The sequence below is a fragment of the Lampetra planeri genome, chromosome 39, assembly GCF_965212315.1.
Source record: "Lampetra planeri chromosome 39, kcLamPlan1.2.h2, whole genome shotgun sequence".
In the NCBI taxonomy this organism is placed as follows: Eukaryota; Metazoa; Chordata; class Hyperoartia; order Petromyzontiformes; family Petromyzontidae; genus Lampetra; species Lampetra planeri.
Genome location: NC_136145.1, coordinates 7,965,719 through 7,978,930, shown reverse-complemented (window position 1 = coordinate 7,978,930; position 13,212 = coordinate 7,965,719). Strand labels below are relative to the sequence as shown.

Here is a 13,212-nt window from a genome sequence, read left to right as displayed (position 1 = left end):
TCGCAAACACAAACTCACTCACGCACTCTCACAACCCCATACATACACAAACTCGCGTATTCGCAAACACAAACTCACTCACGCACTCTCAGAACCCCATACATACACAAACTCGCGTATTCGCAAACACAAACTCACTCACGCACTCTCACAACCCCATACATACACAAACTCGCGTATTCGCAAACACAAACTCACTCACGCACTCTCACAACCCCATACATACACAAACTCGCGTATTCGCAAACACAAACTCACTCACGCACACATACATACTAACGGAGAACCATTACATTCACGCAGGCTATTAACAACAACAACAACACGAACGCACAGAACAATACACGCTCACCTCCGCCACACACAGCCCTATGGTATAAAGACAAATATCCCCCATATAGCCTTAACATACTTTCGGGGCAAGTGCTGTTGACGACCACCTATGAATGTCGACACGCACGCGAGGCGGTGGGTGGCCAGAACCACGCCCGGCCACCTTTGTCTCCCCAGTGGCGATGCTTACACACCGCACCAGGGTACTCATTTGAGACGGAGTCGACCTAGGGGAGGCCCAGGACTGGTCCAGTTATGTTGGCTGTGAGCGGGAATGGAACTGGGACGGGCGGGTTCGTAGCGCAGTGCAAGAACGACTGCCGCTGTGAGCCGCCACTCCCAGCCAGCACACGACAGCACCCGGGGGGGGGGGGTCAATGTGGAGGAAGCCGTCTCCTCCTCCTGGCCCACCCACGCCCCCAAACACACACACCCACAACACAAAGACAAAGACTCCCCGTGTAGCCTGAGCACGCCGTGGGGGCAAGTGCTGTTAGCGAGCGGCTATGAAGGCCGTCACCGCGCACGACGGGGTGGGTGACCAGCACAACGCCCGGCTTCCTTTGTCTCCCCAGTGGCGCACCCAGGTATTCTTTTGAGGCTGAGTCGACCTAGAGGAGGCCCAGGACCGGATCAGTTCAGTTTCAGTTCAGTTTAATTTATTAGGATTTACCCTGTGAGCCATTCGGCTCTTGATTTGGGTTCAACCGCAACAAACAATAAAATTACAAGATACACCTAAAATTCATTGTACACAAATCTGAACATCACATAATCGTCACTGGGTGTTGGCCGTGAGCGGGAATCGACCTGGGGTGGCCGGGTTCCTAGGTCAGCGCACTAACGGTAGCACTAACACACACACACCGCCATACACAACAGCAGCAGCAGTCACCATTCTCCGCTAAGTGGCGGTGACGTCCCCACAGCGCTAGGTGCAAGTTGAGGCCAGGTGAAGGAAGTGTGGTCTGTCCCGTGGCAGGTCACGGGACAGACCAAAGTGTTGTGAGTTAACCGACTGAAAATGACTGACAGATGCACAACATGCGTGCTCCCCACTGTGCAAACTTTCAAAGGTTTAGCCGCCCGGCGTTCTGCTCGTTGTTTTTTGCGTCGCTCCTCCGCCCTGTTTTGTTGTTGGGAGGGTGACAGCCTCCAACTTCCCAGTAGCGTCCTTCACGAGCCTCCACCACAGAGGCCGATCTTGACACCGCTGGTATCAGTCATCGGCAAGTTCACTCTGTTCTACTCCTCCAGTACCACATCGGCCCATCTCTTCTCTAGCCCGTACCGAGCCCGTTTAGCTACACCTATCTGGCCAAACAGAAGTCAGATAGGCATGAGATGGTTGGGCATTCAGGTTGCACGACCCAGTCAACGCAAGCCTTTCAAGCCGGAGTTCACTGATTGGATTGTGTCCACACCATTCAAGGATCCTAACACAATCCAGTCTCTGGTTAAACTCAATACCGTAGGCAGGCCAAACCTGAATGTTTAAAACTGACACAGATGTTCCTTTAAAGGGGTCCACGTTTCACAAGCATAAATAAGGGAAGGAATAACTGGCAATACGCTTCGTATGGCGCAACAGGCCAGGTAGCTCCACACGCGATTACGTAACTGATTAAATAAAAGATACTGCCGCTTGAATGATTTGGAGTGAGACCACTGCAAAATCGGAGCTAGTTTTAAGCACACTGCGTGGATATGGAAACTCATTCACTCTCTCCAAAACTGCCCCATCGCTCATGGGGAGTTGATGGAGGGGAAGTATTTGATGACATAAAATTCAGAGGCAGGTATTGTACATTGTTTTGTCAGTCTGATGGTAAGGCCCCACCTCTGTGGCACAACAGTGGATAGAAGTCTCTAACGGCATATCAAAGTGAGCAGCATTTGCCAGATCATCAACACGCATACAATGGATGACCAATAGGGAGCCATCACTTGGGCATCGATTAGCCTCCCATATCTGTACAAGATGGAAGTTAAAACTATTGGGAGCTTCTTGAACTACGTGGTAAAAACAGATGTTGAATAGTGTAGTTGCCAGAGGACATACCTGTTACACCCCAAGGTGAACAGGAAATGGCTCTGACTGACTCCCGGTCACGCAGCTCTATCCAAGCTTGTCCAACATCACGAAGGCCCTTAATGATTGTGAGCCGAGAGACCAGGGACCGCAAAAGCACGAACAACCTCCGTACATACACACACAACCACACAAAACACACAATTACATCCACACTAACACACACACAACCACACAAAACACACAATTACATCCACACTAACACACACACAACCACACAAAACACACAATTACATCCACACTAACACACACACAACCACACAAAACACACAATAACATCCACACTAACACACACACAACCACACAAAACACACAATTACATCCACACTAACACACACACAACCACACAAAACACACAATAACATCCACACTAACACACACAACCACACAAAACACACAATTACATCCACACTAACACACACAACCACACAAAACACACAATAACATCCACATTAACACACACACAACCACACAAAACACACAATTACTTCCACACTAACACACACACAACCATACAAAACACACAATAACATCCACACTAACACACACAACCACACAAAACACACAATAACATCCACACTAACACACACACAACCACACAAAACACACAATTACATCCACACTAACACACACACAACCACACAAAACACACAATTACATCCACACTAACACACACACAACCACACAAAACACACAATAACATCCACACTAACACACACACAACCACACAAAACACACAATAACATCCACACTAACACACACACAACCACACAAAACACACAATTACATCCACACTAACACACACACACCACACAAAACACACAATAACATCCACACTAACACACACAACCACACAAAACACACAATTACATCCACACTAACACACACAACCACACAAAACACACAATAACATCCACACTAACACACACAACCACACAAAACACACAATTACATCCACACTAACACACACAACCACACAAAACACACAATTACATCCACACTAACACACACAACCACACAAAACACACAATAACATCCACACTAACACACACACAACCACACAAAACACACAATAACATCCACACTAACACACACAACCACACAAAACACACAATAACATCCACACTAACACACACAACCACACAAAACACACAATTACATCCACACTAACACACACAACCACACAAAACACACAATAACATCCACACTAACACACACAACCACACAAAACACACAATTGCATCCACACTAACACACACAACCACACAAAACACACAATTACATCCACACTAACACACACAACCACACAAAACACACAATAACATCCACACTAACACACACACAACCACACAAAACACACAATAACATCCACACTAACACACACACAACCACACAAAACACACAATAACATCCACACTAACACACACACACACAACCACACAAAACACACAATAACATCCACACTAACACACACACAACCACACAAAACACACAATAACATCCACACTAACACACACACACACAACCACACAAAACACACAATAACATCCACACTAACACACACACAACCACACAAAACACACAATAACATCCACACTAACACACACACACACAACCACACAAAACACACAATAACATCCACACTAACACACACAACCACACAAAACACACAATTACATCCACACTAACACACACAACCACACAAAACACACAATAACATCCACACTAACACACACACAACCACACAAAACACACAATTACATCCACACTAACACACACACAACCACACAAAACACACAATTACATCCACACTAACACACACACAACCACACAAAACACACAATAACATCCACACTAACACACACACAACCACACAAAACACACAATAACATCCACACTAACACACACACAACCACACAAAACACACAATTACATCCACACTAACACACACACAACCACACAAAACACACAATAACATCCACACTAACACACACAACCACACAAAACACACAATTACATCCACACTAACACACACAACCACACAAAACACACAATAACATCCACACTAACACACACAACCACACAAAACACACAATTACATCCACACTAACACACACAACCACACAAAACACACAATTACATCCACACTAACACACACAACCACACAAAACACACAATAACATCCACACTAACACACACACAACCACACAAAACACACAATAACATCCACACTAACACACACAACCACACAAAACACACAATAACATCCACACTAACACACACAACCACACAAAACACACAATTACATCCACACTAACACACACAACCACACAAAACACACAATAACATCCACACTAACACACACAACCACACAAAACACACAATTACATCCACACTAACACACACAACCACACAAAACACACAATTACATCCACACTAACACACACAACCACACAAAACACACAATAACATCCACACTAACACACACAACCACACAAAACACACAATAACATCCACACTAACACACACACACACAACCACACAAAACACACAATAACATCCACACTAACACACACACACACAACCACACAAAACACACAATAACATCCACACTAACACACACAACCACCTATGAAGGCAAGCACGGTATAAGAGGGAGTCCGGTAGGTGGTCAACACCACGCCCGACCGCCTTTGTCTTCCCAACGGAAATGTTAACACACTGCACCCGGCACTTATTTGATTATCTGAACGACAAGTTCAGATAATCGTCACCAATTTTGGCCGTGAGCAGGAATCGAACTCGGGTTGCCGGGGGGGGGGGGTCGTAGCTCAGTGCGCTAACCCACCCCCCACACCCATAAAGACCCCAAGTTGTAGCCTTAGAGCAGACGATTGGGGCGAGTGCTGTTTGGGAGCACTCATCATCATCACAAGCCTCCCAACACGCGCGCGTAACGTTAGAGGGCAGCCGTCGTCCTCCACCCTCCCTCGCCCCGTGAGTTGCCACCCCCCCCCACCACCAACCCCCCACCACCCCCCACCCCCCCCCACCACCCCCACCCCAACCCCCCCCACCACCCCCCCCCAACCCCCCCCACCACCCCCCCCCCACCACCCCAACCCCCCCCCACCACCCCCCACCACCCCAACCCCCCCCACCACCCCCCCCCACCACCCCCCCCCCACCACCACCCCAACCCCCCCACCACCCCCCCACCGCCCCTCCCACCCCCCACCACCACCCCCCCCCCCCCACCACCCCCACCACCACCCCCACCCCCCCCCCCCCACCACCACCCCCACCACCACCCCCAACCACCACCCCCCCACCCCCCCCACCACCCCAACCCCCCCCCACCACCCCAACCCCCCCCCCCCCACCACCCCCCCACCACCACCCCAACCCCCCCACCACCCCACCACCGCCCCTCCCACCCCCCACCCCCCACCCCGACCCCGTGCGCACCGCGTCACGGCCACGGTCGCGTTCCGGCTCCGTGGCTCCGGCTCCGGCGCGCCTTCCGCGCTCCGCTCCGCGTCTTCCGCGCTCCGCTCCGCGCCTTCCGCGGCGCCGCGCTCTTCCCTCCGCGCAAACCAATCGCCATTGCTCGTCGTCGTTGTTTATGAGCCCCGCGCTGAAGGCGAAGTTGACGCCGCTCGCGGGCACGCCGGAGTCGCTCTCTCCCCTCCCCCTCCCTCTCGTCCACACCGCTATCATCTTCTTCTGCCTTCAACGTCGTCGTTATCAGCGGCGGTATCGTCCGTCGAGAAGAATTACCACGGGATCTGTAATCATCATTTCGTGAGCCGCGACGGTGAAGAGACACGCGGCTGCCGGGAGGTGGTGGCCACGACTTGGGGCGGCGGGGGGGGGGTTCATCATCATCATCAGAAAGCTTTCCTCATCATCCTCTTATCTTCTCGCCTCATTTCCCTCCTTCATCTTCTTGTTCCTTCATCGTGACCGCGGCTGTGACCGCAACGGAGGCTGATTCAGCTCCCGGGTCGGAAAAAAATCGGAGCAGCCGCTGTGGATTTATAATTTTTATTTTTTTCGGAAGGTTGTGGTTGGTGGTGGCGGTGGTCGTGGTTGTTGTTGTTGGTCTCTGCAGTGTACTACAACCTCTGGTTCGACCATTTGCGGCGTGCGTGTTGCACAGAGACCCTCACCGACAACTCGAGGAGGCTGAACTCAGGAGGAGGAGGATATCGCACGAGGCTGAGGTCGCGGTGAAGTGTGAAGTAGTCTCATCGTGATGGTGTTACTACTACTACGACTACTCTAGGACTCGGGGGTGGGGGGTGGGTGGAGGAGAGACTCGGTTCGTTCATCTGCCTCGCCTGGGCACGTACCACACGGGACCCTTTCGACACGAGCAGCCTTCGTGAAGTGAACGAGCGTGGCGGGATACGTCCTGCGTGTGTGCAGCATTGTCGAGGAGGAGGAGGAAGAGGTTCGTTACGAGCCCCCTGCCCTTTGAAGGAGAAGTGAGGCAGGGAGCAACGCCAGAGAGAGTCTGGAGAGGGGACACGGACGACACCAGCAGCAGCAGCAGGAGGACACGGCGGCGTCCCTGCTGTGGCTGGAACACGGTGGAGTGAGTGAGTAGGAGGAGGAGGAGAGGGGCCCATCGGTGGCGACGTTATCATCGACAACAACAACACCACCGATCGATCTACCTCGTCGTCGTGGGCCTGTGCAGTGAGGAGGGCTGTGGAGCCTTCTCGGCTGGATGCGAGCATGAAGCCCGGCACACAGGGCCGCCGCATCGTGGCCGCCTTCACCGTGGCGTGGCTGCTCGCGTTGCTGGCCCCATCGCCCACCTCGGCCATCAGTGAGTTAACGGCGAGGGGCCCCAGTGGGGAGGGAGATGGGAGCTGGAGATTGGTTGGGGTTCTCTGTGGCGTGAACACGCGATGATTTTGTTGTTGTTGAGAGGCTCCACGTACACGCGAGTGGTTGTGTGTGTGTGTGTGTGCCTTTGCCCCATCAACCCACCTCGGCCATCAGTGAGTAATTACTAATTCGGGATTCAGAGAGAGCTAAATCGGATTGGAGATTGGTGGTGTCACACGTGTTGAGGAGCCCCTAGGCACACGTGAGAGAGGGGTGTGTGTGTTCTGACCGCATCAACCCATCTAGGTCATCGGTGACTAATGCGATCACTAAGTAGGGATGCAAGGACAGGGATGGAGGGATGGAGGTGGGGATTAAAGGTGTCACTTGCACACGAACAGTGTTGTTGACGTGCTCCGCATGAGAGTTCTGCGTCAGTGTGTGTGCGCGTCTTGGCCGCGTGTGATCCAGCGCTTTGGAGGAAAGGGTTGGTGGGTCACGTCGAGATTTGTGAACCATCCTCGCTGCCGGTTGGCCAGGGATGGCAGTGCAGCTCGGTGAGTTCGTGAAACCCGTCTGTGCAAACCTTTACATGCTCACGATTGAGGCTTTGATCAAAAAAACGAATGAATTGTAATGTTCAGTGTAGTAATTGAATCCCTTATGCATGCAAGACATGACAGTATTAACAAGGCATTGGTCAAATATCCCAAATGCAGGGCCTCCCTGAAAAACAGTTCAGTGTATCCAGGTGAGAATGCATTGAGCCTTACAAGTATCGTTTTCAAGAGTGGCCTGGGTCAACAGTTCACACATCTTCGAGGCTCATTCTATCCTGGATAAGTGAGTGATATTCCTGATGTAATTTATATTTTTAAAAATATTTTATCGTGGGATTGAGCGGTGGTGCAGTAGTTAATGCACTTCACTATACATTCCGGGCCATGACTAATCTCAGTGGTAAGTGATATCTGAACCGGACCTGGGTCCCACACCCCCACACCCTTCAATTCACCAAACCTCACCGATCATCATGGTGAAGTGTGGTCAGGCAAACCCCGTGACTGACACGGTGTGGCAAGGCTTTCATCCAGCAGTCGATTGACAAGGCTGCCCATTACGTCTCATTGGAATATAAGATCATTGTTTTGTGTCTGGAATTTCCATACCAACGTTTGGTAATTCAAGACACTACCAGTTAAGTGTCACACTCGGCCATATCCGTCCAAATGTTTATAACAGTTATTACAGAGTTACCTAAATATGTTGCAACAGTTTTACCATCTCTGTATGACTTGCCCAATCTTTTCCAGGCATATTAGAATGTATCCATTCGGTCACTTTGGGAGGACCATTGTCTTAAACGTCGGTCCATCCAGACGGTGGTGGTCTCGTGTGGATGGTGAAGTGTTCTAGAAGTCTGGTGGGGTTAGGGCCCGTTGGAGTCGTTTGGATAGAATTCCTTAGTTGCTGCTGCTGTTGGATTTCGTCATTATTCACTGACTGATGTCATTTGCGCAGGTTAGAGGCCTTATATATTGGTCCCTTATATATATCATATATAGTTGCGCTCAAAAGAGGTGTGAGGGCCTGTTGAAATGCTTGTTAGCCTTCTGCAACAAGGATATTAACCACCGATGCTCAAGAATTATGGCGAAGTGGCAGCCAAGGAATGAAACGCACCTAAGAAGGACACCCACCGCGGAGAGATGGAACGATGAAATCGGTCATTGTACAGAGCGCTAGATAGGCCGTTGCGTTATACGATCGTGAGAGATGGCGACAGCTTTCGGAGGCCGTCATCCAGCAGTGGAATTATCAATACTTGCTGTTGATTCATTGAGCAGAGGGAGAGGCTGACTTTGACCTGTTGCTTTACTGCCCTTGTTAAGTCACCGTGCCCTTTAGGGGGGGGGGTGCGAACGTGGAGCCCAACAGGTGTGGCAAGGAGTCGAGATAAGATTTCTGTTGCTTCCTGCTTGTTAGTCTGTTAAGGACGGGTTATGCAACTTTGTTTATTGAGGGGTGAAGAAAAACAAGAGAATTGAAATGGTGAGTGCGTGTACAGGAAGTGGGTGTGTGTGTGTGTGCACCCATGTCATGGTGATATGTAAGACTCGCATCGGGCAGACTCACCAGCAAGCCCTGCAGGTGTATAACGCGCCACTGATTGATTTCATCATGAAAGTGGGAGGGAGGAGGAGAGCTGTGTGGCTCACGACACTCTTTAATCCCTGTCAAACAATTACCCGCACGTGATATGAGCACAGCCATTCACAATTAGGCTAGGTATGATACCTGGGTCCCAAACCCCACACTGCAAAATTACTGCTGTGACGGTTCCACCTGAAGACGGAAGCTTGTGTTGCCTCCGAAACGTCGTGCTTTAACTTATTTTAACGTGACTTTACCGAAAAAAACCAAAGAGTATGAATCCTTTCAGTCACGAAAACTTCAAATCTAGAACTTGTGATGATACTAGCCTACCCCTACCCAACCCCCTAACTGAGATACAAAGTCAAGTTTTGATTCGTCAAATAGCAAATGTGTTTTTTCTGCAGCGAGGTTGCCCTTGGTTGAAGGAAGTGCCCGTGTATTATTGTGCTTGTTTACAGTAGTTATACCTTTGAGTTGTCTCGTGTGTGATTGATGTTTGGCACGCCCCTTTGTTTAAGGGGCCCACGGTGGCTAGGAAATGTTAACTACCTCGCTTGCTTTGCAGGAGGTCAGGGGTTCGAACCCGACCCTGATGCCCGCTGTATATTTGGAGTTTGCGTGTTCTCCCCGTGGTTGCGTGGATTTTTATATGTTGCTATAAATGGCCAAATAATGAGCCACTTTGTTGAGCTATCATTTGTGGCCAGTTCGCTTTTGAACAATAAGTTAATACCTCGGCGGTCTTTGTCTGGTAGGATGGAGTTTATTTGCATGTGTTTGGGTGATTTGTTTACCTTTCTTGTACCTTGCACTCCTATATCATGTTCTTGTTTTGTTGGAACGTTCCTACCCCGTGCCCCTACTGGACATCTGTGAAAATAGCTTTATACCTCATCGGATTCCTCTAGTATAAATAAACAAAATATTCTGATTCAGTTTGGCCCCACGTGCAAGGTAGATTTTTCAAGAACTGCAATGCGTTCCTGCCCTTGGGTCGCAGGCGCAGTAGATCACGACAGCGATCCGTCGGTTTTGTAGGCAAAGGTTGGTGGATCACGGAGAGATTTATGAGAGCCACCAAAGGTGTTTGGGCTCTAGTCAAATGGCAAGGAAATGGAAAGTACAGCAAGTGGGGTTGTGAACCCCATCCGAACTGATCTGTCGTGAATGTTGTCGCTTCGTATGCGTGGCAGGGTTTTCTCCAGGCACCCTGGTTTCCTACGATATGCAAAACATTATTTAGAAAGGAATTGGCCAAAATCCCAAAGTAGGACAAGCCTAAAAAACAGTTTTGAGCCATAGAGAGTCTTTCCTGTGTAAATACATTACATAATCGTTCCCGTTTTTTTTTATACACATTGAAGCCCTCTCACTGAGCAGTGCTCGGCCAATTGAATTTCCTTTATTATTTTTTGATGTTAATGGTAATAACGATGATGATGAGGATCAAAACGAGACGGTAGTTTAGGCGATGTTATTTTTCCACCCCGCAGTCGCTTATCAAGTTTACATCTCTCTGACGTCGAGAGTCCAGGTCACGTGACTTGTCGGGTGATTTGTGTTCGCTAAGCGAGCACACACACACACCCTCCTTACCAAAGGCAAAGATCCCCCCACCCCGTGTAGCCTCAACAGATTGTTTTGGGGCAAGTGCTGTTCGCGAGCACCCTATTGAAGGTCAACACGGCACACGAGGGGGCTAGGTGGCTAGCGATCGCCCCCGGCCGCCTTTGTCTTCCCACTGCTAATGTTTACACATCGCACCAGGTACTCATGTACTAAGGCAGAGTCGACTTAGGGGAGGCACTAGACCGGTTTTTATATTCGTCACCGATGTTGGATGCGAGCGGGAATCAAACTCGGGTCGCCAGGTTCGTAGCGCAGTGTGCAAACAACTGCACAACGACCATTCCCCTTCCTTATCCCCCCATACACACACCCGACTTACCCCCACACACACACTGCTTTAAGCAAGCGCCTATAAAGGTCGTCACTGCATAAAGGTTGGGCAGCGTCAACAACGTGCGCGCCTCACTGCCATTGTTTCTAACACACCGGCTCGACATTGTAGGCTGAGTCGACCTAGAGGAGAACCCAAGCCACCGACAAGAGCCTCACACTTACACCAAAGATACGACGACAGTGACCCAAGTTTAGTCGTATAAACTGAAAACACCTAAACCGCGGGGCCAAAAGTGCTGTTAGCTCACACTCTATTAAGGCCGGAACAGCACCCAAGGGGGTGGTGTGGTGTGGCCGGCCACAACGCCCTCACCGCCGCCGCCTTTGACCTCCCCCAGTGCCCTCGCTCCCTGAACCTCCACAGGCCTGGAGACGGCTGGGATGGGTGCTCGCCAACAGCACCCGCCCTCAACAGTCCGCTTTTCCCCTCCACGGTTAAGAAACACGCGTTGAGATTATTTATATGTAAATGGGCCGCTATAAATGTCCGCATGATGATAAGCCACTTCGTTGAGCTATCATTTGTGGCCAGGTCGCTTCTGACAAAAAGAAGCCAATTGCTCGGTGGGCCTTACCTGGTAAAATAAAAATAGATAATGTTTTAGTGATGTGTTTACCTTTGCTATTCTTTACACTCTTATCGTTTTTTCGTATTTGTTGTTGTCATGACTTTGTGACCCGCCCCTACTGAAGACCTGTGAAAAGAGCTTCATAGCTTATTGGGATTCCTCCTGCAGTCTAAATAAATATTCTGATTCTGGAAAGAGCTATTGTAAGGCATTTCGTAACGTCAGTGGACGCAAATACACGGGGGCATGGCCCGAACAATACAAGTGTCAGTGCTGTGTGCCTTTTCATCTGTGGGCCATACACGTGGATTGTATTTGTGTACACACAGCCAGGCAGACAGTTGAGTTTACAGCTCTTTGTCAATCCACTGCTGGATGAGGGCCGCTCCCCGCCCACGCCCTGGTGTATCAGTCATGGGGGTTTGACGATACTTCACCATGCTGGTCAGTACGGGTTGATGAAGGCAGAGGTCCCAGGCCCAGTGCAGATATCACTCCCCACTGATGTTAGCCGTGGCAAGGAGTTGAACGTATGCGCGCTAAGTGTCGGAGAAAGTGCTCTGACCGCTTTTTAATGGCTTCATTTTCACACTTCATGGGAATCGGATTACTCTGTTCACTGATGATGGGAATCGGTTGTGAGTTGTTTATCACAGGACTCTAAGCAAATGTAGAGCCATAGATTGAGCCTTCCCAAATGAGTGAAGTTAGTCAACTTTCTGAGCCTTACATTTCGTAGCCCAACGAGATGCTTTTGGGATTTTTATCGTGATATAAGCATAGCCCATTTCTCAATTATTGTTTTGCCAAATTTCAAATTTTATTTGGCCCGATAGAACGTCATCAGTCGTGATCATGTGTATGTGTGCGTTAGATGTGTTTACATTGGGGGGTGTAAAGACTCAAACCCTGCCCATCTGGCAACCCTCTCACACTTATACTCAAGAATAAATGTATTTTTATCCAACGTTGTGAATTGTTGCGGCCTCTACTGGCTGCACAGTTCACACAGACACAACGCCAATTACAAACAACCCACATCGATTACATTGCGTCGATAGGTGCACGGTGTATCATAAGCATAATAATCAATGTATTAATAGATTGTTCGTCGTAGCTTATGTACATGTGTACTGTATGTTGTTGATAGAGGCTGAGTCAATACACTGGGCAGTGTAAAGCTTCCGCCACGAAGGGAGCAGTGTTTAACCCTGCAGGAGTCGTCCAATAACAACCGCACAGGAGAACAAAACACTGACT

The 13,212-nt window shown here is 49.5% G+C and overlaps 1 protein-coding gene across 5 annotated transcripts in view; it reads left to right on the top strand.

The window, feature by feature from the left end:
* The first annotated feature begins 5,988 nt into the window (after window positions 1-5,988).
* Window positions 5,989-13,212, top strand: part of LOC144731579 (insulin-like growth factor 1 receptor) — a 119,533-nt gene continuing 112,309 nt past the window's right edge. For 3 of the 5 annotated variants that reach the window (XM_078612735.1, XM_078612734.1, XM_078612732.1), the window contains exon 1: window positions 6,278-7,262. In XM_078612735.1, coding sequence (XP_078468861.1) covers window positions 7,169-7,262 — 94 coding nt within the window. In that variant the 5' untranslated portion in view covers window positions 6,278-7,168. The other 2 variants (XM_078612733.1, XM_078612736.1) reach the window with 2 other exon arrangements.